The 25,806-nt window shown below is 39.1% G+C and overlaps 1 protein-coding gene across 1 annotated transcript in view; it reads left to right on the top strand.

Annotated features, from left to right (window-relative positions):
* Window positions 1-25,424, top strand: part of LOC308625778 (pregnancy zone protein-like) — a 47,785-nt gene extending 22,361 nt beyond the window's left edge. The window contains exons 16-36 of the mRNA XM_081250263.1: window positions 287-451; window positions 9,112-9,211; window positions 11,943-12,105; window positions 12,494-12,722; window positions 13,227-13,353; window positions 13,556-13,677; window positions 13,895-13,946; window positions 16,182-16,265; window positions 16,799-16,975; window positions 17,263-17,350; window positions 18,950-19,106; window positions 19,512-19,586; window positions 19,870-20,047; window positions 20,486-20,709; window positions 21,591-21,809; window positions 21,981-22,111; window positions 22,481-22,571; window positions 23,119-23,187; window positions 23,588-23,690; window positions 24,484-24,525; window positions 25,161-25,424. Coding sequence (XP_081106389.1) covers window positions 287-451; window positions 9,112-9,211; window positions 11,943-12,105; window positions 12,494-12,722; window positions 13,227-13,353; window positions 13,556-13,677; window positions 13,895-13,946; window positions 16,182-16,265; window positions 16,799-16,975; window positions 17,263-17,350; window positions 18,950-19,106; window positions 19,512-19,586; window positions 19,870-20,047; window positions 20,486-20,709; window positions 21,591-21,809; window positions 21,981-22,111; window positions 22,481-22,571; window positions 23,119-23,187; window positions 23,588-23,690; window positions 24,484-24,525; window positions 25,161-25,183 — 2,619 coding nt within the window. The 3' untranslated portion in view covers window positions 25,184-25,424. The remainder of the gene's footprint in view (window positions 1-286; window positions 452-9,111; window positions 9,212-11,942; window positions 12,106-12,493; window positions 12,723-13,226; window positions 13,354-13,555; window positions 13,678-13,894; window positions 13,947-16,181; window positions 16,266-16,798; window positions 16,976-17,262; window positions 17,351-18,949; window positions 19,107-19,511; window positions 19,587-19,869; window positions 20,048-20,485; window positions 20,710-21,590; window positions 21,810-21,980; window positions 22,112-22,480; window positions 22,572-23,118; window positions 23,188-23,587; window positions 23,691-24,483; window positions 24,526-25,160) is intronic.
* Window positions 25,425-25,806: the final 382 nt, after the last annotated feature.

Here is a 25,806-nt window from a genome sequence, read left to right as displayed (position 1 = left end):
GAGACAAAGAGACTTGAGTTTTATACTTACTCAGCCAAAATGGGCTCTGAGTCTTTGATCAATTAATTTGATATCTTTATGTATTAATTTCTTTTGTACAAGAAGAGGATTAGGATCCATAACCCTTAATATCTCCCCATGATTTCTGTGTCACTTTGTATAACGTTGGTATGGGAGTGTTAAATAAGCACCATGACCTCTTAAACTCCAGGTTGAACATTTTCACAATCAAAATAAAATAAATAAAATAAATAAGAGTTTTTCCTTTGTTCTCTCTATTTTGCAGGTCTATGATTTGCTACCAGTAAAGAGCATCCTTAGTGTTAGATATGGAGGTCCCGTGAATGAAGATGGGGAAAAATGCATCAATGCAGAAGATATAACTCACAATGGAATCATTTACACACCAAAGCAGGTCCTGAGTGATGATGACGTTTACAGTATCTTTGAGGTAATTCGTCTTCCTAAAAACATAACTAAATTTGATTTCTGAGTCTTTGTTAAGATGGAGAACAAATGGATTTCTAAGCTCTAAAATCTGATCTTCCTCCCACTCACCAAAAAGGAAACCTGTGATTAACAGAAAAATATTGAAATCTCAGAGGCATAGAGAACTTTGTATACACACAGAGAGTCAATCATGAATTTCTCTGGCACTTTAAACAGCAAGGGGTATACTTTTAGGGCCACCACTTTAACCAAGTTGATCCCAAAACTAGCTATCACTGTCATATTCCCCTCTCAGTGATTCTCAGAGATTCCAATATGTGAGAAAAACAAAATACTTCCCATAGCACCTCTGACACCCTTGGAAAGGTGAGTACCCTATTGACAGCCATTATAATAGTCATTTTCACAATAAATAAATGATTGAGTAAATGACTAAATACACAAAATACATTACTTCAGCCAACACCTTCAGTGCAGTAAAATTTCAGGAAAACTGAAAGTAGCTGTTCATAAAGAAAAGATTTACAAAACATGGAGTAGAAACGTTAGCATGCCTTAGTTACGTTAGCTCAAATGTGTATCTTTATTTTTTTTTTATTTTTTTTTGAAGGGATATCTGTCTTTTATTTTTTTTTATTTATTTATTTTAAATATTATTATTTTTTATTAGTTTCTGCTTTATAACAAAGTGAATCAGTCATACATATACATCTGTTCCCACATCCCTTCCCCCATGCATCTCCCTCCCTCCCACTCTCCCCATCCCACCCCTCCAGGCGGTCACAAAGCACCGAGCTGATCTCCCTGTGCTCTGCGGCTGCTTCCCACTATCTATCTACCTTACGTTTGGTAGTGTATATATGTCCATGCCTCTCTTTCGCTTTGTCACTGCTTACCCTTCCCCCTCCCCATATCCACAAGTCCATTCTCAAGTAGGTCTGTGTCTTTATTCCTGTTTTACCCCTAGGTTCTTCATGACATTTTTTTTTTTAATTCCGTATATATGTGTTAGCATACGGTATTTGTCTTTCTCTTTCTGACTTACTTCACTCTGTATGACAGACTCTAGGTCTATCCACCTCATTAAAAATAGCTCAGTTTCGTTTCTTTTTATGGCTGAGTAATATTACATTGTATATATGTGCCACATCTTCTTTATCCATTCATCCGATGATGGACACTTAGGTTGTTTCCAGCTCCGGGCTATTGTGAATAGAGCTGCAATGAACATTTTGGTACATGTCTCTTTTGGAATTATGGTTTTCTCAGGGTATATGCCTAGTAGTGGGATTGCTGGGTCATATGGTAGTTCTATTTTTAGTTTTTTAAGGAACCTCCATACTGTTCTCCATAGTGGCGGTACCAATTCACATTCCCACCAGCAGTGCAAGAGTGTTCCCTTTTCTCCACACCCTCTCCAGCATTTATTGTTTCTAGATTTCTTGATGATGGCCATTCTGACTGGTGTGAGATGATATCTCATTGTAGTTTTGATTTGCATTTCTCTAATGATTAATGATGTTGAGCATTCTTTCATGTGTTTGTTGGCAGTCTGTATATCTTCTTTGGAGAAATGCCTATTTAAGTCTTCTGCCCATTTTTGGATTGGGTTGTTGGTTTTTTTGCTATTGAGCTGCATGAGCTGTTTATAAATTTTGGAGATTAATCATTTGTCAGTTGCTTCATTTGCAAATATTTTCTCCCATTCTGAGGGTTGTCTTTTGGTCTTGTTTATGGTTTCCTTTGCTGTGCAAAAGCTTTGAAGTTTCATTAGGTCCCATTTGTTTATCTTTGTTTTTATTTCCATTTCTCTAGGAGGTGGGTCCAAAAGGATCTTGCTGTGATTTATGTCATAGAGTGTTCTACCTATGTTTTCCTCTAAGAGTTTGATAGTTTCTGGCCTTACATTTAAGTCTTTAATCCATTTTGAGCTTATTTTTGTGTATGGTGCTAGGGAATGATCTAATCTCAAACTTTTACATGTCCCTGTCCAGTTTTCCCAGCACCACTTATTGAAGAGGCTGTCCTTTCTCCACTGTACATTCCTGCCTCCTTTATCAAAGATAAGTTGGCCATATGTGCGTGGGTTTATCTCTGGGCTTTCTATCCTGATCCACTGATCTATCTTTCTGTTTTTATGCCAGTACCACACTGTCTTGATTACTGTAGCTTTGTAGTATAGTCTGAAGTCAGGGAGCCTGATTCCTCCAGCTCCGTTTTTCGTTCTCAAGATTGCTTTGGCTATTCGGGGTCTTCTGTTTTTCCAAACAAATTTTGAAATTTTTTGTTCTAGTTCTGTGAAAAATGCCAGTGGTAGTTTGATAGGGATTGCATTGAATCTGTAGATTGCTTTGGGTAGTAGAGTCATTTTCACAATATTGATTCTTCCAATCCAGGAGCATGGTATATCTCTCCATCTATTTGTATCATCTTTAATTTCTTTCATCAGTGTCTTATAATTTTCTGCATACAGGTCTTTAGTCTCCTTAGGTAGGTTTATTCCTAGATATTTTATTCTTTTTGTTGCAATGGTAAATGGGTAAATGGTAAATGGGAGTGTTTTCTTGATTTCATTTTCAGATTTTTCATCATTAGTGTACAGGAATGCCAGAGATTTCTGTACATTAATTTTGTATCCTGCTACTTTACCAAATTCATTGATTAGCTCTAGTAGTTTTTCGGTAGCATCTTTAGGATTCTCTATGTATAGTATCATGTCATCTGCAAACAGTGACAGCTTTACTTCTTCTTTTCCAATTTGGATTCCTTTTATTTCCTTTTCTTCTCTGATTGCTGTGGCTAAACCTTCCAAAACTATGTTGAATAAGAGTGGTGAGAGTGGGCAGCCTTGTCTTGTTCCTGATCTTAGTGGAAATGGTTTCAGTTTTTCACCATTGAGGACAATGTTGGCTGTGGGTTTGTCATATATGGCCTTTATTATGTTGAGGAAAGTTCCCTCTATGCCTACTTTCTGCAGGGTTTTTATCATAAATGGGTGTTGAATTTTGTCAAAAGCTTTCTCTGCATCTATTGAGATGATCATATGGTTTTTCTCCTTCAACTTGTTAATATGGTGTATCACATTGATTGATTTGCGTATATTGAAGAATCCTTGCATTCCTGGAATAAACCCCACTTGATCGTGGTGTATGATCCTTTTAATGTGCTGTTGGATTCTGTTTGCTAGTATTTTGTTGAGGATTTTTGCATCTATGTTCATCAGTGATATTGGCCTGTAGTTTTCTTTCTTTGTGACATCCTTGCCTGGTTTTGGTATCAAGGTGATGGTGGCCTCGTAGAATGAGTTTGGGAGTGTTCCTTCCTCTGATATTGTTTGGAAGAGTTTGAGAAGGATGGGTGTTAGCTCTTCTCTAAATGTTTGATAGAATTCACCTGTGAAGCCATCTGGTCCTGGGCTTTTGTTTGATGGAAGATTTTTAGTCACAGTTTCAATTTCAGTGCTTGTGATTGGTCTATTCATATTTTCTATTTCTTCCTGAGTCAGTCTTGGGAGGTTGAGCATTTCTAAGAATTTGTCCATCTCTTCCAGGTTGTCCGTTTTATGGGCGTAGAGTTGCTTATAGTAATCTCTCATGATCTTTTGTATTTCTGCAGTGTCAGTTGTTACTTCTCCTTTTTCATTTCTAATTCTATTGATTTGAGTCTTCTCCCTTCTTTTCTTGATGAGTCTGGCTAATGGTTTATCAATTTTGTTTATCTTCTCAAAGAACCAGCTTTTAGTTTTATTGATCTTTGCTATTGTTTCCTTCATTTCTTTTTCATTTATTTCTGATCTGATTTTTATGATTTCTTTCCTTCTGCTAACTTTGGGATGTTTTTGTTCTTCTTTCTCTAATTGCTTTAGGTGCAAGGTTAGGTTGTTTATTCGAGATGTTTCCTGTTTCTTAAGGTGGGATTGTATTGCTATAAACTTCCCTCTTAGAACTGCTTTTGCTGCATCCCATAGGTTTTGGGTCGTCGTGTCTCCATTGTCATTTGTTTCTAGGTATTTTTTAATTTCCTCTTTGATTTCTTCAGTGATCACTTCGTTATTAAGTAGTGTATTGTTTAGCCTCCATGTGTTTGTATTTTTTACAGATCTTTTCCTGTAATTGAAATCTAGCCTCATAGCATTGTGGTCAGAAAAGATACTTGATACAATTTCAATTTTCTTAAATTTACCAAGGCTTGATTTGTGACCCAAGATATGATCTATCCTGGACAATGTTCCATGAGCACTTGAGAAAAATGTGTATTCTGTTGTTTTTGGATGGAATGTCCTATAAATATCAATTAAGTCCATCTTGTTTAATGTATCATTTAAAGCTTGTGTTTCCTTATTTATTTTCATTTTGGAAGATCTGTCCCTTGGTGAAAGTGGGGTGTTAAAGTCCCCTACTATGATTGTGTTACTGTCGATTTCTCCTTTTATGGCTGTTAGTATTTGCCTTATGTATTGAGGTGCTCCTATGTTGGGTGCATAAATATTTACAATTGTTATATCTTCTTCTTGGATCGATCCCTTGATCATTATGTAGTGTCCTTCTTTGTCTCTTCTAGTAGTCTTTATTTTAAAGTCTATTTTGTCTGATATGAGAATTGCTACTCCAGCTTTCTTTTGGTTTCCATTTGCATGGAGTATCTTTTTCCATCCCCTTACTTTCAGTCTGTATGTGTCTCTAGGTCTGAAGTGGGTCTCTTGTAGACAGCATATATATGGGTCTTGTTTTTGTATCCATTCAGCCAATCTGTGTCTTTTGGTGGGAGCATTTAGTCCATTTACATTTAAGGTAATTATCGATATGTATGTTCCTATTCCCATTTTCTTAATTGTTTTGGGTTCGTTATTGTAGGTCTTTTCCTTCATTGTGTTTCTTGCCTAGAGAAGTTCCTTTAGCATTTGTTGTAAAGCTGGTTTGGTGGTGCTGAACTCTCTCAGCTTTTGCTTGTCTGTCAAGGTTTTAATTTCTCCATCAAATCTGAATGAGATCCTTGCTGGGTAGAGTAATCTTGGTTGCAGGTTTTTCTCTTTCATCACTTTAATTATGTCCTGCCACTCCCTTCTGGCTTGTAGAGTTTCTGCTGAGAGATCAGCTGTTATCCTGATGGGGATTCCCTTGTGTGTTATTTGTTGTTTTTCCCTTGCTGCTTTTAATATGATTTCTTTGTGTTTAATTTTTGACAGTTTGATTAATATGTGTCTTGGCGTATTTCTCCTTGGATTTATTCTGTATGGGACTCTCTGTGCCTCCTGGACTTGATTAACTATTTCCTTTCCCATATTAGGGAAGTTTTCAACTATAATCTCTTCAAATATTTTCTCAGTCCCTTTCTTTTTCTCTTCTTCTTCTGGAACCCCTATAATTCGAATGTTGGTGCGTTTAATGTTGTCCCAGAGGTCTCTGAGACTGTCCTCTGTTCTTTTCATTCTTTTTTCTTTATTTTGCTCTGCAGCAGTTATTTCCACTATTTTATCTTCCACCTCACTTATCCGTTCTTCTGCCTCAGTTATTCTGCTATTGATCCCATCTAGAGTATTTTTTATTTCATTTATTGTGTTTTTAATCGATGCTTGATTCATCTTTAGTTCTTCTAGGTCCTTGTTAACTGTTTCTTGCATTTTGTCTATTCTATTTCCAAGATTATGGATCTTGGAAATAGAATCTTGGATCATCTTTACCATCATTATTCTGAATTCTTTTTCAGGTAGACTGCCTATTACCTCTTCATTTGTTAGGTTTGGTGGGTTTTTATCTTGCTCCTTCCCTGCTGTGTGTTTTTCTGTCTTCTCATTTTGCTTATGTTACTGTGTTTGGGGTCTCCTTTTTGCAGGCTGCAGGTTCGTAGTTCCCGTTGTTTTTGGTGTCTGTCCCCAGTGGCTAAGGTTGGTTTAGTGGGTTGTGTAGGCTTCCTGGTGGAGGTGACTAGTGCCTGTGTTCTGGTGGATGAGGCTGGATCTTGTCTTTCTGGTGGGCAGGTCCACGTCTGGTGGTGTGTTTTGGGGTGTCTGCGGACTTTTTATGATTTTAGGCCACCTCTCTGCTAATGGGTGGCGTTGTGTTCCTGTCTTGCTAGTTGTTTGGCATAGGGTGTCCAGCACTGTAGCTTGCTGGTCGTTGAGTGAAGCTGGGTGCTGGTGTTGAGATGGAGATCTCTGGAAGATTTTCGCCGTTTGATATTATGTGGAGCTGGGAGGTCTCTTGTGGACCAGTGTCCTGAAGTTGGCTCTCCCACCTCAGAGGCACAGCACTGACTCCTGACTCCTCAATTTGGGATGATGTGTTGTCTATTCATGTATTCCACAGATGCAGGGTCCATCAAGTTGATTGTGGAGCTTTAATCCGCTGCTTCTGAGGCTGCTGGGAGAGGTTTCCCTTTCTCTTCTTTGTTCTCACAGCTCCTGGGTCTCAGCTTTGGATTTGGCCCCGCCTCTGCGTGTAGGTCGCCGGAGGGCGTCTGTTCTTCGCTCAGACAGGACAGGGTTAAAGGAGCAGCCTCTTCGGGGACTCTGGCTCACTCAGGCCGGGCGGGAGGGAGGGGCACGGAGTGCGGGGCGAGCCTGCAGCGGCAGAAGTCGGCGTGACGTTGCACCAGCCCGAGGCGCGCCGTGCGTTCTCCCAGGGAAGCCGCCCCTGGATCCCGGGACCCCGGCAGTGGCGGGCTGCACAGGCTCCCGGAAGGGCGGTGTGGACAGTGACCTGTGCTCGCACACAGGCTTCTTGGCGGCGGCAGCAGCAGCTCCAGCGTCCCACGCCCGTCACTGGGCTCCGCGCTTTCAGTCGTGACTCGCGCCCGTCTGTGGAGCCCCTTTAAGCAGCGCTCTTAATCCCCTCTCCTCGCGCACCAGGAAACCAAGAGGGAAGAAAAAGTCTCTTGCCTCTTCGGCAGCTCCAGAGTTTTCCTGGACTCCCTGCCGGCTAGCTGTGGCACATTAGCCCCCTTCAGGCTGAGTTCTCGCCGCCAGCCCCAGTCCTCTCCCTGCGCTCTGACCGTAGCCCGAGCCTCAGCTTCCAGCGCCGCCCGCCCTGGTGGGCGAGCAGACAAGCCTCTCAGGCTGGTGAGTGCCGCTCGGCACCGATCCTCTGTGCGGGAATCTCTCCGCTTTGCCCTACCCAGGTATGTGGGGAGTTTCTTGCCTTTTGGGAGGTCCGGGGTCTTCTGCCAGCATTCAGTAGGTGTTCTGTAGGAGTTGTTCCACGTGTAGCTGTATTTCTGGTGTATCCGTGGGGAGGAAGGTGATCTCGGCGTCTTACTCTTCCGCCATCTTACCCGGAAGTCAAATGTGTATCTTTAATTAGGCAGAGTTATGAAAAGGAAGTTTATCCAGGTTGTGAGATTAAATCTTATCTCTACCAAAAAGGACTGAAAACTCTCATTATGCCTTGAGGAAAGCATACATCAGCTTAGCTGATGAGGTCTGCAGCTTAGCTGAGGACAATTTAAACCTCCCTCTTCTGGAGCCTCCAGGATCATAAATCAGACAGTGGTGGAGGGAGAAAAACAAGACTCGGTTTATTAGCTAACTGCAGCATCTTTATAAACATTTCTTTCTGACTTCTTTCTCCCCATTCCATATCACTGCCACCACTGACAACTGTGCTTCCGAGTCCCACAGTTTCCCAAGTACTCTGAGATAGGACAGCAAGTAGTGTTTGTGGCTAATATCAAAGAAAGAGGAAGCTTGGAACAGGGGGGCTCTAGGAATCAGGCTACTGTGGACATGTGCGATTGTGTTTTGCATGCAGAGATTCAGGACACTTAAAAGACAGTGAGAAAGAAGAAAGGAAAGGATAAATCACAAAAGGGATGAGTTGAACATAGATATTCAGGCAAAGGAATATTTTCCAATAAAACATAAACAAAACAAAGTGTACTGACTGTGAAGAAAAATCCCCAGGACTTCCCTGGTGGCACAGTGGTTAAGAATCCACCTGTCAACACAGCAGACACGGGTTCGAGCCCTGGTAGGGGAAGATACCACATCCCACGGAGCAACTAAGCCCGTGTGCCACAACTACTGAGCCTGCGCTCTAGAGCCTGAGAGCCACAACTACTGAAGCCTGCATGCCTAGAGCTTGTGCTCCAAAACAAGAGAAGCCACTGCAATGAGAAGCCCGCGCACCGCAACGAAGAGTAGCCCACGCTCTCTGCAACTAGAGAAAGCCTGTGCACACCAACGAAGACCCAAGGCAGCCAAAAATAAATAAATAAATCTATTAAAAAAAAAAAAAGAAAAATCTCCAATATGCAACCCTACAAATTCAATTGAAAAGAAACAAAAAATTACTCTCTGCCACAAAGTTAATGTTTGGTTTTGGGGGGGGGAAAGAAGGAAAGAAAAACATCCAAAATTAAAATACTCAAGTTTCTTGGAGGCAAAAGATAATTAAAGAGGCATCAGCACATAGGAGACAAAATTCAGAAATAGGAATCAGAAGTGGATCCTAATCCCAACTCCCATTCACTAACTGGATGATCTGGACTTTCTGTGACCCCATTTTCATACTTATAAAATACCTCTCTTCTCCATTGTGTGGAATTTTCATGATGATCCTATGAGCTATATGTATAATAATAGTAAAAGTATAATACAAACGTAAGGAAATATTCTAGTCTCCAGACTGGATTGCCAGTATGCTTTAATAATTATTTTTCCTCCAGTCTGTAGGATTAAATATTTTTACCAACTCAAAAATCCACAAGCCACATTTTTGTCAGCTGTTTTGGCCACATCCAGGAGCACCTATAACCTATGCAGGAGGTAAGGGTGAGAATTATTTATCTGCTAAAATAATAGAAGAAAAGTGATGCTTTGCTGTGTTGGGTTGGGATAAAAAGCCATTTTTTAAAGTACTGAATGTTGTAACTCTGTAGCAACGTCTTGGTAAATTTTCTTCATATAATATTTTTCCCCAGAAAAAATAATTTTTAAGCCATTATTATTTCTTTCCCTCTCTCTCTCTCTGTCTCTCATCCAAATCAAATACTTTTTTGTCATAGTCGTCAATAGTCTTGGTACTTTAAATCCTCTTTACCCACTGTGGCTTCGATACCTAAATTAGTTAGGATAAGATAAATTATATTGCAGTAACAAACAAACCCCCATGTCTCAGAGGCTAAGCATATAACAGTTTATTTTTTCCTTTCACAAACACTGCTTGTGAGTCCAGTAGCTGTTCAGAACACCTCTTGACCAGTCATTGTCAGGGAGGTTCATTGGGCTTTCATCTTGTGACTCCATCTCCAATGTGCCTTTCAAGGTTACTACCACGGGGAAGAAGGAATAGATTTGCACGTGACTTTTATGGCCAGCAGTGGAAGTGGCATATATCTCATTGCCCTACCTACAAGGGATGCTGAGAAATATGAAGGATTATATAGATATTGTTTGCCTCTGTCATATTCTTTTATGGAAATCAAAGTGATTTTGACATATTGAACAAAATAGAATAATTCAGCTTTTGGTGAATATACTTAGTCTCTTTGTGTGTCTCAAGTATACCTAGAAAAGAGGAAAAGTTGAAAAGATTCTAGCTCTGACTATTTTCTTTTCTGCTGCTAACAGGCCTAGAGAAGTGTCTAGAGGCATGCTGGGATGGCTACTAATCCATTTTGTAATAAGAAGTTTGGTGGTATAAAGTGTTTTTTAAAAATAAATTAAACACATTTAATACAGAAGAAATTATTTGCCTAGGAAGACAAAGAGTAAAGTTATGAAAGCAGAGGAATGAATAAGAATATTCCCTCCACAGAAACAAATTCGTGTAGTAAAAAAAAAACAAGTTTTCATCATACCTTTATCTGGTATGACACATATAACTTTGAAAATTTGCAGACTCAGGGACTTTCCTGGCTGTCCAGTGATTAAGACTCTGTGCTTCCACTGAAGGGGGCACAGGTTCGATCCCTGGTTGGGGAACTAAGGATCCCACATGCCACGTGGTGTGGCAAAAAAAAAAAAAATTTGCAGACTCATTGAACATTTTTGAGGCTCAGTTGAAAGTCAGAATGACAACACCAAAGTCACTGAGGTATCATGAGCATAAATTTTAAAAAACATAATCATGATTCCATATAACAGTGTTTTTTGGTTAAAAAAACTAAAAAACATTATTATTACTTTATTTTCACATCCCTCTTAATACCAAGTGTATTATTTTATTTTCAATCTTAAGTGAAAACATGTAGATGGAATGATCCAGAAAAACCTGAAAACAAAGTACCATCATTACATTCTTATCACAGATATTCTGTAACACTCTAGACAAATTTTACATTTGGTATTCATCACCTATCCATTCTTTCCTTTTCCTGTTCAGTTACATCACCTTAGCCCTGTCCTTCATTGTTTCATAACCAAAGTACTAAAAAGCCACCATAATTTACCTTCCTTGCCTTCTGTCTTTCTCCACCTCAATCCAGCCTCTATACCGTGAAAGGCGCATCACCCTTCAACATTGCTTCTGTCATGTCACTTATTTCTCAGACATAATCGCTACTTCCAGAATTCATAGGTCACCATATTTAAGGTTTTAAAAGAGCGTGTTCAATGCTATTATTTTATGTATGTCTCTATTTATATATTTATACATACTATCTTTATATGTCTTCTGATCTCTGGCAGGTCACTTTTTTTTAAACTTAATTTTTATTAGAGTATAGTTGCTTTTATCACTTTTTAAAATCAACCTAACTCCTGCCTCCTTAACAGATCTAATTTATTTGTCCTAACCTTCATGGTGTTTTATTATATAATTACACCTACTACTTACTCAGCTACGTTAAATGCCCCCACCCCGCCCTGAGATAGACATTCTACTCCTGAGGGGTTTTTTTGTTATCCCTTTGGAGCATTGCTTCTGACCTCTGTGTACATACATGTGTAGCTGTTTCCTTGGAACGCCTTCTTCATTCCCCTCTGATTCTCATCCTTTCATGGTCTTCTTAAGTTCTGCTTTGTAAAGTCTTTTCCGGCCAATCTAAAGTTTATTTTCTGTCCTTTATTGAGTCTCTGTTGTCTATAACCCATACTTTACTATATTATTGTTTATGTCTTCGTATCTTATTAACTGTTAAAAACAATTCCTGAATTCCTCTTGCTGTAGCTGCTATCAATTCCTCTTGTTTGATTCTCACTGCAAATGGAGAACACGTGATCCTCCCGTCAGGGTATAAGCAGTATTTGTTGTTTTAAATTACTCTTCATTTTTGCCTTCACCAGTTGAAAGCTCAGCTTAGGGAGAGCTACATTTGTTTTCACTTCTAGAGAAAAATACAGTTACCTTTAAACCATCTGATGAAGCAATAGGATTTAGCCTGCCAATAGGACACATAGATGAGTGAACAACGTAAGAAGCCGGTAGGTTAAATTGTTCTAATAATAAATATTCCCTGAGCATATGACCTTATTCTACTTGATAAATAAGGCAGCTGTAAGAAATTAAGGATAAAACTGAGGCTTATGTTGGGCCCTGCGTGTTTTCTCTCGACAGGTCAAGCGGGTCCAATAGGTCCAGTAGGCTCTGTTCTAGCACGTGAAAATTCAGGGATAGTTTATCCAGTGGTAGGGAGAGGAGACTCTCCAGCTGTGGAAGTGAAAGAGACGGTCCGGAAGTATTTCCCTGAGACCTGGATCTGGGACTTGGTGGCACTCGAGTAAGTTGTGTGTTGCCCAGAATTGAGTTCATAAAAGGATTTGAATCCTCCTCTATAATTCTGGTGTGATCATTGGTTCCTGATCCTTTCTGTTCTGCTCCGCTCTTTTCTGGTAGTTATTTAGATTCACAGTTCATTTATCTCATAGCTAAACAATGCAATTTTCTTTTTCTAATTTGGTCCTGAGATACTTAAAATAACAGAAAGTAGGAAGCTACCGTCGACCCTAAAAAGAAAAAAAAAAAAACTTTCAGAGACCTCATTACGAACACCAAACCTTATATCAAGTTTAACATTTAGCACACTAAGTTTTCATGCTCTAGGATCAGCTGTGGTGCTTGCTAAAGAGGGAACTCATTGACTCTCCTCCTCTTTTTCCCCTCCCTAGCGTATCGGGTAAACATGAGTTGGCAGTGAAGATCCCTGACACCATCACGGAGTGGAAGGCTGGCGCACTCTGCTTGTCTGGAACAGCAGGGCTTGGCCTCTCCCCCACCATCTCTCTTACAGCCTTCCAGCCCTTCTTCCTGGAACTCACTCTTCCCTACTCTGTGGTTCGAGGAGAAGCCTTCACACTCAAAGCCACTGCATTCAGCTATGTGTCCCATTGCATTCGGGTAAGGGCACTTCTCGACGTAAGCAAAAGTAGAAGGAAGGAACAAAATCACCATTCATTACCTAGATTTCCCAGGTAATCTCCTAGTAAGTCATAATTGAACATGATGTAGCCTAATTTTAGAATGGAATAAGTACTAAGAACAAAGCTCCCCAACAGGTCTGAGGTGGTAAGGTTATATTTATTCAGGACTCTGCATTATTTGTGTATTCCTAAATTCAGATATTACTTTCCCCTGATTATTTTTTCACTCTAACTAAAGAAAATATCTCTTCCTTGTGTTGGCACAAGCCTAAATCCTGAGTATTTATCCTGATTCCTGTCAGTTTTTCAAAGTCCTTACGGCAAACATCTAAACTACAAAATATTTGACAGGATTTACCTTGTTTGAACAGTTTCTCAAAGCCTCTCAGTTAGTATGCATTGTCCCTTTAAGCTTCTTCCCCCTGTTACTGACCTTTTGCCTGTGTTCCTTCTCAAATTTGTGGGTGGGAATGGGGGACAGGTCAGCGTGCAGCTGGAGGTCTCTCCTGCCTTCTTGGCCATCCCGGTAGAGAAGAATGAAGAATCTCACTGTGTCTGTGGAAATAAGCAGAAAACTGTGTCCTGGACTGTTACCCCAAAGTCACTGGGTGAGTGGTAAAGCTGTTCACGAATCCTACTTCTTATGGTGTAATGATTTGCTTTCCATTCTCACTCAGACGCATATTTCTTTCTCCTCCTTTGACAATGATCGATTGAAAGAAAACCATTATAAACATTGGAGAGGCTTAAAAAGAAGAAACCATTCAATATAGAATCACTGTTTAACTCCTTAAGAATTTTATTCCCCAGGAAAGGTGAATTTCACAGCTACTGCAGAAGCCCTGCAGTTTCAGGAACTGTGTGACAATGAGGTGCCCCAGGTCCCAGCCCTTGGACAGAAGGACACCGTAGTCAAGCCCTTATTTGTTGAGGTAGGCGGGTCTACTTTCTCTGAGTCTCAGAGGCCTTATTATGTAAATCACATTATCTAATAGGTATGCAACAGTGACATTTCATTCCCAAGAATATGAATATGTCCACAACTCAAGTTTTCACTAACAGTTTCTCTCCTAAAGTGATTGCTTTTTCTCTATCACTATCTACATTCACTATCACTTTTCTTTTTGATTTTTTTCTTTCAATACAAAGCCTGAAGGAATAGAAAAGGAGGAAACTTTCAACACGCTTCTTTGTGCTTCAGGTAAGTGTCAAAAAATAGATAAAATTCCTTTGTTAAGCCACTTGCCAAAGTACATAGTTGTGAAATGCCCTTTGGGGCATGTTTCCTCTGGGGGGAAAAAAGGAAACAAGTATACTATCCCATGTGCAAATCAAAGGACATTTGATCGAGAACAATCTTTTCCTGATAAAGACATAGAGAAGTTAAGAGACTCACCTAAAAGCTCTTGGCTAATAATGAAGACTAAAGCTGATGACTATAGGACAGGATTCTTTCCAATACACCTGTGCTTCCCAAACTTCTTCCAACACAATTTTCAAACTACTGAAATATCTTTGTGGCACTAGTACTATTGTTTATTCTGTTAATAGTTGAAGTGTACTCATGTTTTTATTTAAACAAGTTATTTTAAGGAGAACTTTAGGTCATTAACATATATAGAAAATCAATCTTTTTCTATTACACTTAAAACTACCATTTAAATATTCACAGAGTCATTAAAAAATTACTATTAAAATATTCAACTCTGAGGGCTTCCCTGGTGGTGCAGTGGTTGAGAGTCCGCCTGCTGCTGCAGGGGACATGGGTTTGTGCCCCGATTCGGGAGGATCCCACATGCCGCGGAGCGGCTAGGCCCGTGAGCCATGGCCGCTGAGCCTGCGCGCCCGGAGCCTGTGCTCCACAACGGGAGAGGCCACAGCAGTGAGAGGCCCGCGTACCGCAAAAAATAAAATAAAATAATAAAATATTCAACTCTGCAGTATCTAAAATCATCTACAGAACAGCTCTTAGTCTACAGATCTCTTCTCTTCTCTATATAAGTATCCTCTGATAATCTCATCTAGTCACAGAACTTCAATAACAACTTTGTACCAGAGACCACAAAATGTATATCTTTGGTCCACACCCCTTTCCCGAACTCAGACTCATGTATTCAACTGCTCACTTATCATCTGCATTTCTAAGCCTGGAGGTCTAAGAGGTATCTCAAAACTAGCATGTTCAAAACTGAACCTCTGCTTAGTCCCCATGAGCCTGCTCATCCTCCAATTTTCTCCATCTCAGATGATGGAAATTCCACTCTTCTACTTGCTGGAGATAAAAAATTTTGGAGTCGCCCATTATTATGTCCTTTCTCTTCTACTCCACACCCAATCCATCCCCAAATCTAGCTGGTTGAACCTTTAAATATATCTGAAATCTGTCCACTTCTCATCATGTCCACTCTTACTCTAGACCTTCCTCTCTTGGACCAACTCAGTCACCTCCTAACTGGACTCCTGGTCATCTCCCCCTGTTCCTATACAACAAGAGGGATCATTTAAAGCATATTTCAGATCATGCCCCTCCTCTGTTCAAAATCTTCCACGAGTTTCCCATATCCCTCAAAGTTAAAGACTACGTCTCCAGCATCACCTACAAAGCCTTTCTATCCTCATGACCTCATATCCTGTTACCCTCTCCCCTACTCACCCTGCTCCTACTCATCTAATGCTAATCACACTGTTCTCCTAATCTGATTTTAGAACACACCCAGCATGCTCTCATCTCTGGAGTCTTTTCACATTTTGTTCCTTCTTCCTGTGAGTCTCTTCCCCTAGATATCTATAAATTTTACTCCCTGACTTACTTCGTGTCAGTCACCTATGATTTTTTAATCAATGAGCTTTATCATTGGGAACCTTCGCCCCACACCCTGCACTTCCTGATTTGCCTTGCCTCACTAGCTCACCCATATAAGCACTTACTCTGCTTTATTTTTTTCTATAGAATTTACCGGTATCTATCACACATAATATTTATTTGTTATTTTATTACTCCCATCAAAATGAAAACTCTAGGATGTCGGGAAATTTCTTTTGAAAATTGCTATATCATTGCACTTAAAACAGAATCGGGTACATAGCACGCACTTAATACATATTTATGGAGTGAATATGATTTTTTTACAACCACCAGCTATAGTAGAAATTAACATAAACAATGAAGAGAAAGAAAGAAATATAACATAAGGTATACACTTATAAGGAAATCTATAGAAGTTTAACACAAATATATATGATTAATATGAACTTCACTGTGAGATGAATTGTGGCTTTAGGAGAAACTTGGGTTTCATCAGAGAGATTATATAATGACCAAGAGAAATGAGATGTTGGATCTTGATCATATAGATGAAAAAATTCAAATAAATCTAGAACGTTTCTCTCATTTTTCCCTCCCTTATATATATATATATTTGTCTTGTTTCATTAGAAACTGGAGAACCTGAAAAGTTGTCACTAAAACTTCCTTCAAATGTGGTTGAAAGCTCTGCCAGGGCAACACTTTCAGTTTTGGGTGAGTCTCCCAGCCCGAAAGAAGCAGTTGTCCATCCCCGTAATTCTAGTGCATGGGGCCTCACCATCCCTTACTAATGAAGTCCCTGAGTCTAGGCGTTGGATTGAGAGAAAGAGCACCAAGCTAAGGACTGCACTGTTTAATAGCTGTTGTGCTACATCTTATACCTTGATACACTCTAAAAAGTAAAAAGGGCCATCTCTTTGTGCCCTCATCTTCAAGAGACTGGCTAGGTAGTGATACTTCCTAATAGATTTAAAAATAATTGTTTTTAACCAGATTTGTGGTTCATCAGAAAGATGTATCCTACCATTCAGATTTTTTCCTATTTTTTCTATCCTTGATCTATCTACTTTATTGTTCCTGCATTTCTCTTTCCTTTCTATTTCTTGTTTTCCTTCACCTCTTATGCTTTCTTTTCCTCCCCTTTATATATGATTTGACTTCTCCCTTAGTTAGTAACCTATCTTCTTATCCCAACGTAAATCAGCTCCGAGTTCCTCTGATTTTTTTTTATATCTTTAATTCCCCAGGCGATATACTAGGCTCTGCAATGCAAAATCTTCAGAATCTCCTCCAGATGCCCTATGGTTGTGGAGAGCAGAATATGGTCCTTTTTGCCCCTAACATCTATGTTCTGAACTATCTGAATGAGACAGGACTGCTGACAGAGAAGATCAAGTCCAAAGCCATCAGCTACCTCATCAGTGGTGAGAGATTACCCCAAAAGGAAAAACATTAACTGATTCCCTAAATATCTCCTCCAGTGAACTCAAGTCAACATCCCTTTGATTAAGATTTAATAATTATTGTTGCTGTGATATCCAACAAGTTGTCCCACTATACAACCAGGAAATTCGATGGTATCATCAAGTCTTGGAGACTTCATAGTAACATAGTAGTTTCCCTGTGATGCCTCAACAAGTTTTGAGGAAAACCCTGATTCATTCTCCAATGTCTCTGCTATTTCATAAATCTATGCAAACTTCCTCTTCAGGTTACCAAAGACAGTTGAATTATAAGCACAGCGATGGTTCTTACAGCACCTTTGGGGATCGTCATAGTAGAAGTCAGGGAAACACTTGGTAAGATAATTATTTCCATATGCTCTCTGTAGATCCACAGTATTTCAGAATTCTGGAAATAGCTATTCTCTGATACCTGGAGTTCATGCATAGAAATTTGTTTGTTTTTTTAATTGGAGTATAATTGCTTTACAATGGTGTGTTAGTTTCTGCTTTATAACAAAGTGAATCAACTATACATGTACATATATACCCATATCTTCTCCCTCTTGAGTCTCCCTCCCACCCTCCCTATCCTACCCCTCTAGATGGTCACAAAGCACCGAGCTGATCTCCCTGTGCTATGTGGTTGCTTCCCACTAGCTATCTATTTTACATTTGGTAGTGTATGTATGTCCATGCCACTCTCTCACTTCATCCCAGCTTACCCTTCCCACTCCCTGTGTCCTCAGGTCCATTCTCTATGTCTGCGTCTTTATTCCTGTCCTGCCCCTAGGTTCTTCAGAGCCTTTTTTTTAAAAAAAGATTCCATATATATATATGTTAGCATACGGTATCTGTTTTTCTCTTTCTGACTTACTTCATTCTGTATGACAGACTCTAGGTCCATCCACCTCACTACAAATAACTCAATTTCGTTTCTTTTTATGGCTGAGTAATATTCCATTGTATATATGTGCCACATCTTCTTTATGCATTTATCTGTCGATGGGCACTTAGGTGGCTTCCATGTCCTAGCTGTTGTAAATAGAGCTGCAATGAAAAATGTGGTACATGATTCTCTTTGAATTATGGTTTTCTCAGGGTATATGCCCAGTAGTGGGAGAGCTGCATTGTACGGTAGTGCTATTTTTAGCTTTTTAAGGAACCTCCGTACTGTTCTCCATAGTGGCTTATCAATTTACATTCCCACCAATAGTGCAAGAGGGTTTCCTTTTCTCTACACCCTCTCCAGCATTTATTGTTTATAGATTTTTTTAATGATGGCCATTCTGACCGGTATGAGGTGATAACTCATTGTAGTTTTGATTTGCATTTCTCTAATGATTAATGATGTTGAGCATTCTTTCATGTGTTTGTTGTCAATCAGTATATCTTCTTTGGAGAAATGTCCATTTAGGTCTTCTGTCCATTTTATTATCCTTTAAAAACTCCTATGTGTGTCATCACTAGTGGAGGCTCTCACCATTTCATCTATGAAAGCTCACTGTTCTGACAGTATAGTAAATAGCAGTAAAGTAAGGATACCCCCCAAAACGGAAATAGAAGGCAGAAAATGTCATAATGTGAAATGATAGAGGAAGAAGCTTCTACATTAAGGGAGGAGAGGAGGGGAAGGACAGAAAGAGACTGTGATGTAGTAAAATCAGTCAGAAAATGGCAATTTTGGTGGTGGGAAGGAACTACATTTTACACGTTTCACAGACATTTTATGAGAAAAAAAGTGAAAAGTATTGACTCTGGAGAAACCCAACAAGTTGAGAGATTTTAAAACAGATTCAGAAGTTTGCTGGACAAATAAGAGTATATTCAGTATTCAAGTATCATTTTGCCACCAATTTTCTCCACGGAATTGTGAAGCTACCTGGAGCCAATTGCACACAGTGAGATTTAAAAGTGAGATGGTCCTCAGGTCTCCATCTCTTCCTTGCTGGACAGGCTCACTGCATTTGTATTCAAGTCCTTCGCTCAAGCCCAGTCATACATCTTTGTGGAGGACTCGCACATCATGAACTCCCTTACCTGGCTCTCACAGAAGCAAAAGGAAAATGGTTGTTTCCAGCGCTCTGGATCATTGTTAAACAATGCTATTAAGGTGATGCCTTTAAATTTGTTCTGGGCCCTGAGGACAGTGACATGTAGGAGCTACGATGCTCCTATTGATTCCTCAAGTCCTGGTGACATAGCTCTGAGACTCTAAAGCTCTAAAGTAGAGTCTCTAAAGTAGACTCTAAAGCTTCTGAAACCTAGCAATAAATTAGTTATTTGTATTGAAAGAAAATAGCATACCCAAAAAGCTCCAATACATTAATAAAAGTGAGGGAAAGTGATTTGGGACAGATTTAAGAATTTTAGGGTGAAGGAGGAAGGGGAAAAATCAATCATACTGTCCAAGGAAAGATGCTTTCTAGTAAAGATGGCCAAGGGGAAAATTAGAGTTAGCTGATTCTGGCTGATGAATACTGGAGTGTTTGAGTGTCTCTGCCTCTGATCCTTACAGGGTGGGGTAGACGATGAGGTGACGCTCTCTGCCTACATCACCATTGCTCTGCTGGAGATGCCACTGCCTGTCACTGTATGTACTACCACACTCCCTGGACCTCCCTCACAAATGTAAGGAATAAAACTCATGGAACTATGAATCTCTGAGGCAAATGAGTTCTGAGTTTCATGTTATTTAATATTAGTATATTTCACTAGAGCATAAAGGATGACAGATCCTTTGGGAAAAGCTGCAAAGAAAATTACCCTCTGGTCAGACTGTGATGCTGCACAGGCACATCGGGGCATTTAATCTGGGGTTACCCTGGAGACAGTTCATTAGCCTGGTTCTATCTTAAGGTCCATCTTCTTTATAGCACCAAGTTGTCCGCAGTGCTCTGTTCTGCCTGGAAAGGGCCTGGGAATCTACTTCAGAGGCCCAAGGAAGTCTTGTCTATACCAAGGCATTATTGGCCTATGCGTTTGCTCTAGCAGGAAACCAGGCCAAACGAAGTGAGCTGCTTGAATCACTAGACAAAGAGGCTGTAAAAGAAGGTAAGAGCTGCTACTGCAAAAGTGACTTCCAAAAATCACCAGTGATCAAAGGGAGAGGACCTATTAACTTCACACATATCATGCTTATATTATATTCTATCCATTATATTATTACAAGAAGAAGATGATGATTTATTATTGACCTAACACTTAAGTTCTCTAGGGGACATGGATCATTTTATCAATTCACACATTATAGACTTTAAACAGCCCAGCTTCTAATATCACACAAGTATGTAACAGACACAAAGACACAGTGTGATTTGCTAGAACCTCAATTTACTTTCATGGCAAAGATTAGCTTGATTGGTGATTACTTAATACTTTCACTTCATGTATGTCCATTCACTAGGTGAGCTCTACTTATAATGATCATTCATGAATTAGGTTTTCAAAATGTTCTCTAAGCTTAAGATTGTATCCCTTTTTATCTCAAAGAGGACTCAATCCACTGGCAACGTCCTGGGAAACCTCAAGAAGTTAATGCACTCTATTATCAACCCCGGGCTCCTTCTGTTGAAGTGGAGATGGCAGCTTACACTCTCCTTGCCTATCTTACTGCCCAGCCTGCCCCATCTTCAGAAGACCTGTCTGTGGCTACAAAGATTGTGAAATGGATCATCAAGCAACAAAACCCCAGTGGGGGCTTCTCCTCCACTCAGGTCTGTGAAGAGACTCTAGGAAGAAAAATAAATATACTAATACCCAAGTAGACACAACCACATTCTAGGAGTTGAATAATTGAATAATGTTTCTAATTTATACTTTGTCTATTCCTCCATCACCAGAAAGGTTCCAGCCTCATTATTTTATATATGGATTATTTCTCTGTCCTCTGCACAATCTCTCATATTTTCTCTCCTTAGTGGATCCTCATCCATAAAGTCGATCAACCTTCCTAAAGCAATGTTTTCATAAGATTACTTCCCTCGGGGACATCCCTGGTGGTCCAGTGGTTAAGACTCCACGCTTCCACTGCAGGGGGTGCAGCTTTGATCCCTGGTCAAGGAACTAAGATCCCTCACGCTGCATGGCATGGCCAAAAGGCTGATCCCTTTTCTTTTTCTGGAATTGTCCCACTCTTTTCCATGTCTTTACTACAACAACATTTCCCTCCCTGATACTGCCTGATGCCTCTCTTCTGTCTTTATAAACCTTTCTCATTATTCAGAGATAATCTTATTTCTCACCTTCTTCACAGCATTTTCTTATTATGCTAGCTCCAATTTCTTCTCCATTCTCTGAATTTTTCCAACAAATGTTGTTATATAAATTTATAATTATTGAAATATCCTCTACTTTACATCAAATATTTGAGTCTCATTCCCACATGTACATTGTAACTACTTGAACAAGGAAACTTCATTTCCCCCAAAGTTCCTAGAATAGTTCATGATTAATAGCAGGTCTGAACTGACTTGAAATCCAGTTAATGAACTGTGTTTATGACTAAATAACTCTGAGAACAGTGTTGATATGGTTTACATCTGGTATGATTTTGTTACCTTCCTCTCCTGTGCTTTCTGAACCCATCTTTTTTCAGGATACAGTGGTGGCTCTCCAAGCGCTCTCCAAGTATGGAGCAGCAACTTTCACTAAAAGGGAGAAGGCAGCTACAGTCACCATCAAGTCTTCAGAGACCTTCTCTGAAGAATTCCAAGTAGATGAAGGCAATCGCCTATTGCTGCAGGAGGTCGCTTTGCCAGAGGTTCCAGGGGAGTACAGCATGGCAGTGTCAGGGTCGGGATGTGTGTACCTCCAGGTGAGACTGCCAGGGTTCAGGGGATGCCACAAATGGGAGAACAAGTCTCAAGAATTCGATTTGAACTTCAAAATAGAAAAAGAAACATGTCCTAAGGGGAGTATAAATCACGTAGAAGAGATAGACTATTTGAGTGCAAAAATAAAGGATTTTTTTCCCAATTTGTTTTAGACATCCCTGAGATATAATATCCTGCCCAAGAAAGAAGGAAAATCTCCCTTTACTCTGAAAGTTGATACTCTCCCCAAGAATTGTGATGGAGTCAATGCTCACAGGGAAGTCCAGATTCTCATCAACATTAGGTAAATCCTAAACCACTATGAGACATTTTGTAGAATATGGTGAAATAGATTTTCTTGTGCAGGGGATCTTCACTGTCCAAGGTCATACATAATAAACAAGAAATTCTTGCAATAGTTATTTAAAAGAAAATTTTCTTCACTCTTACTGAAAAGCCTTAACATTGAGAATATGATGTTACCATACCTGCAGAGTATGCATTCATAATGAGTTTTCCAAACAACTATAGCAGAAGAAAATAGAGTAGATTGCAAAGCTGAGTGGTAGCCAGGGATAAGGAACAGTAGAAATAAAAGAGGAGAGACTTCTGTCTTGGATGAATTCCAAAGAATTTTGTTTGACTGCCTTGTCCCTATGCCTTGACTTCATAGTTATAGTGGGGAACGACCCAGCTCCAACATGGTCATTGTTGATGTGAAGATGGTATCAGGCTTCATACCTGTGAAAGCATCAGTAAAAAAGGTAAACCCTAAGTTTCTTACAGATAGCAAAGTCATGGCAAATGCTGTCAATTTTATTTCGTTGATTCAGTTCTCCAAGAGGTTTATTCCCTCAAACTTATTTCTCTGGTGTGTGTTTCCATCATTTTAAAAGTGGGCATCCTAGTTATGTGGCCTCAACTATAAGATATAAATCATAAACATGGTTAATAATGTTCCAGCAGGCCCTGAGACTTCTAGGATAGTGCATTGAATTATCTTCCAACTATGTACAAAAAGAAAAAGGGAGACTATATCATATGTAAGCATATACATATATTCTCCTTTTTTTAATATAGTTGGAAGATAATTCCCTCTCTAAATAGATGATAGATAGATAGATAGATAGATAAGGAGGGTTTAATAAATATTACTTTTATTATTTTTATTATTATTACTATTATTCTTGAAGAAACCAAAATTAGTGTTTGGATGTCTCTGAGAAGCCATTTGGAACATAAATACCTGAAAGCTGCCTCAGCCTGAAAGTTCCTCATCCCATATCTTTGGCCTTTCCTCTTGGTCAACAGCTCCAAGAAAGGCCTCAGATTCAAAGGACTGAAGTGAGCACCAACCATGTCCTGATTTACTTTGAAGAGGTAAGATTCTCTGTGATTCTGCTAGATCTGGGAGAACCACTACAGATTCTAACAAACCAACCCAGGTTCCAAGGAGTGTATTTCACCTACACAACTTATCATATTATAAAACTCCCTGGGATATAGCATTTATGAATTGTGGAGAAAGAAAATAGCTACAGAGGGAAACGAAGCTGGGCCAGGTCAACAAAGCTCAATTTACTACATTTGACTGTCCACAGAATCATCTTTTTGCCCTTCTTTTATCTGTCATTGAGTGTATTATGCAAGTCTTAAAACCTCTCGTTCTTTCCATAGGTTTTGGTACGGAGGACAGCATAAGTACAGGGTTTGATACTATCTTAAGAAAAGAGTAACTGAGTTAATCTTTGATTCCAATTCAGTTTTCCTGTCTCTCCAGCTAACCCATCAAAGCGTGAGTTTCTCCTTCTCAGTGGAACAAGACATCCCAATAAACAATTTAAAACCAGCTACCGTAAAGGCCTATGATTATTATGAGACAGGTGAGTGGGATTCAGACATGCTGAGCCTTGAAAGGGAAAAGATGACTAGCTAGGACAAGGTCACCTTAACTGAAAGAAAACTCCACAGTCTTTCACTGGAAGAAAGAGTTTATGATCACAGGATAATCATATTCCTGTATATTAATCTGTCTTATGCCCCAAACAAGTATTAGAATCATTCTTATAAATTGATCATAAAGCAATAAGGAGATCAATTTTTTCTAAATTCCCCTATGACGTTGTTTTTTCTGGGCTGAATTATTCCAGAAAGAAAAGAAGGGTGGCAATAACTAAAAATGTGTGATATGAGACCCAAAATTTGATCTATTTTTGATTTGGGCCTCAGATAGTTTCACAAATTTTGGGAAACTTTGTATAATATGTCAGGAAATTCTTCCATTTGCTCATGACTTTGAACTAGAAACTTACCAGCATATTAGCATGCTGGTAGTGTTCAAACTTCACTCTTTCTTAGAAAAGAAAAGGTTCAGAGAGGAACGTACAACTCCAATAAGAAAAACATAGTTGTGAAAAAGGGCTATAGAGTGTCCTATAGAAAGACAGTTATCCATTTGTGAAATCTGCCCCTCAACTTTAGGTCCAAGCCCAATTTTCTCTTACTCCTCACTAACCGATCCCAAAAGGCTTAGTACAGAAAGAAGTAAGTCCTTGTATTGGCTCTGTAACTGTGCTTTATACTTTCTTTCGTAGCTTACACACTTTATTTACAATTAACCAATCATGTGCCTATTACTGAATGTCTTCACTCTGACTCATCATTTTTGCATTTCAGAGGAATTCACCATTGAAGAGTACAGTGTTCCCTGCAGTGCTGGTAAAGTATAAACAGTAAAATCTAATGCCAATAAAAAGAAAATAAATAAAATATGTGTTTTCTGTGTAAAGCTGCTTCTTGAGCATATCTTTACCATATTATAAAACTCCTTGGTAAATCATTTATGAATTGAACTATCTCAAATGTATTATAGAATTTCACAGTAGAAAAAAATGCAAGTAAAATATAATTACTGGTGTCTGGGTTGACTTGTTTGAAGATGAATCCAGGAATTTGCCACATATAAAAGGGAAATCATCTAATATTTAGTTTATGTTTCTATACTCAGTGGTGATATATTTATTACCCACGGCCCTTCTGGGATGTTTCTAAACTTATACTGGTTAAAGTCAGGAAACTGTTCACTATAAATTATCCATATAACACAGCACAAGAGATGTGATCTACAAGACCTTCCTTTAGGCTGATTGACAGTGTTCATCTTTGGCAATACAACACTTGCTGTGAGACCTTCCACTTTCCACTTTAAAACATGAAAAAACTGAGAACAACCTTATCATTAAAAATAATTAAACTTATTAAGTTCAAATATTTATAATTAAAATATGAAAAATTATTCCTTTCTTAGATCACAAAATTTCCCTAATATTTCTAACTTTTCTTCTACTGTTTAGAATCTGAACATGGAAATGCTTGAAGATGGAAACTTACAAACTTCATCAGATGAACTTCTCCAGAAATGGAGAACAAAGATTTATCAGGAGAGAAGATAGTAGGAGAAAGAAGGGATGGGAATTGGAAGTACATGAAATTTGCGTGTCGAATAAATTTATGACATTTACAGCTCTATCTTTTCTTTTGTTCTTTATCAATGTTATATTTCCCTTCTGAAATACATATCCATTCTCCACAGTGTTTTTTCTTGGTTGTAGGTTCTTCCCTTTCATCACTTTAAGTATATCATGCCACTCCCTTCTGGCTTGTAGAGTTTCTGCTGAGAAATCAGCTGTTAACCTGATGGGAGTTCCCTTGTATGTTATTTGTCGTCTTTCCCTTGCTCCTTTCAATAATTTTTCTTTGTCTTTAATTTTTGTCAGTTTGATTACTGTGTGTCTCCTTGGGTCTATTCCTGTATGGGACTCTCTGTGCTTCCTGGACTTGGGTGGCTATTTCCTTTTCCATGTTAGGGAAGTTTTCGACTATAATCTCTTCAAATATTTTCTTGGGTCCTTTATCTGTCTCTTCTCCTTCTGGGACCCCTATAATGCAAATGTTGTTGCATTTAATGTTGTCCCAGAGGTCTCTTAGGCTGTCTTCAGT

The sequence above is a fragment of the Mesoplodon bidens genome (genome assembly GCF_964165515.1).
Source record: "Mesoplodon bidens genome assembly, chromosome: 11".
In the NCBI taxonomy this organism is placed as follows: Eukaryota; Metazoa; Chordata; class Mammalia; order Artiodactyla; family Ziphiidae; genus Mesoplodon; species Mesoplodon bidens.
This window is presented reverse-complemented; position numbering and strand designations above follow the sequence as displayed.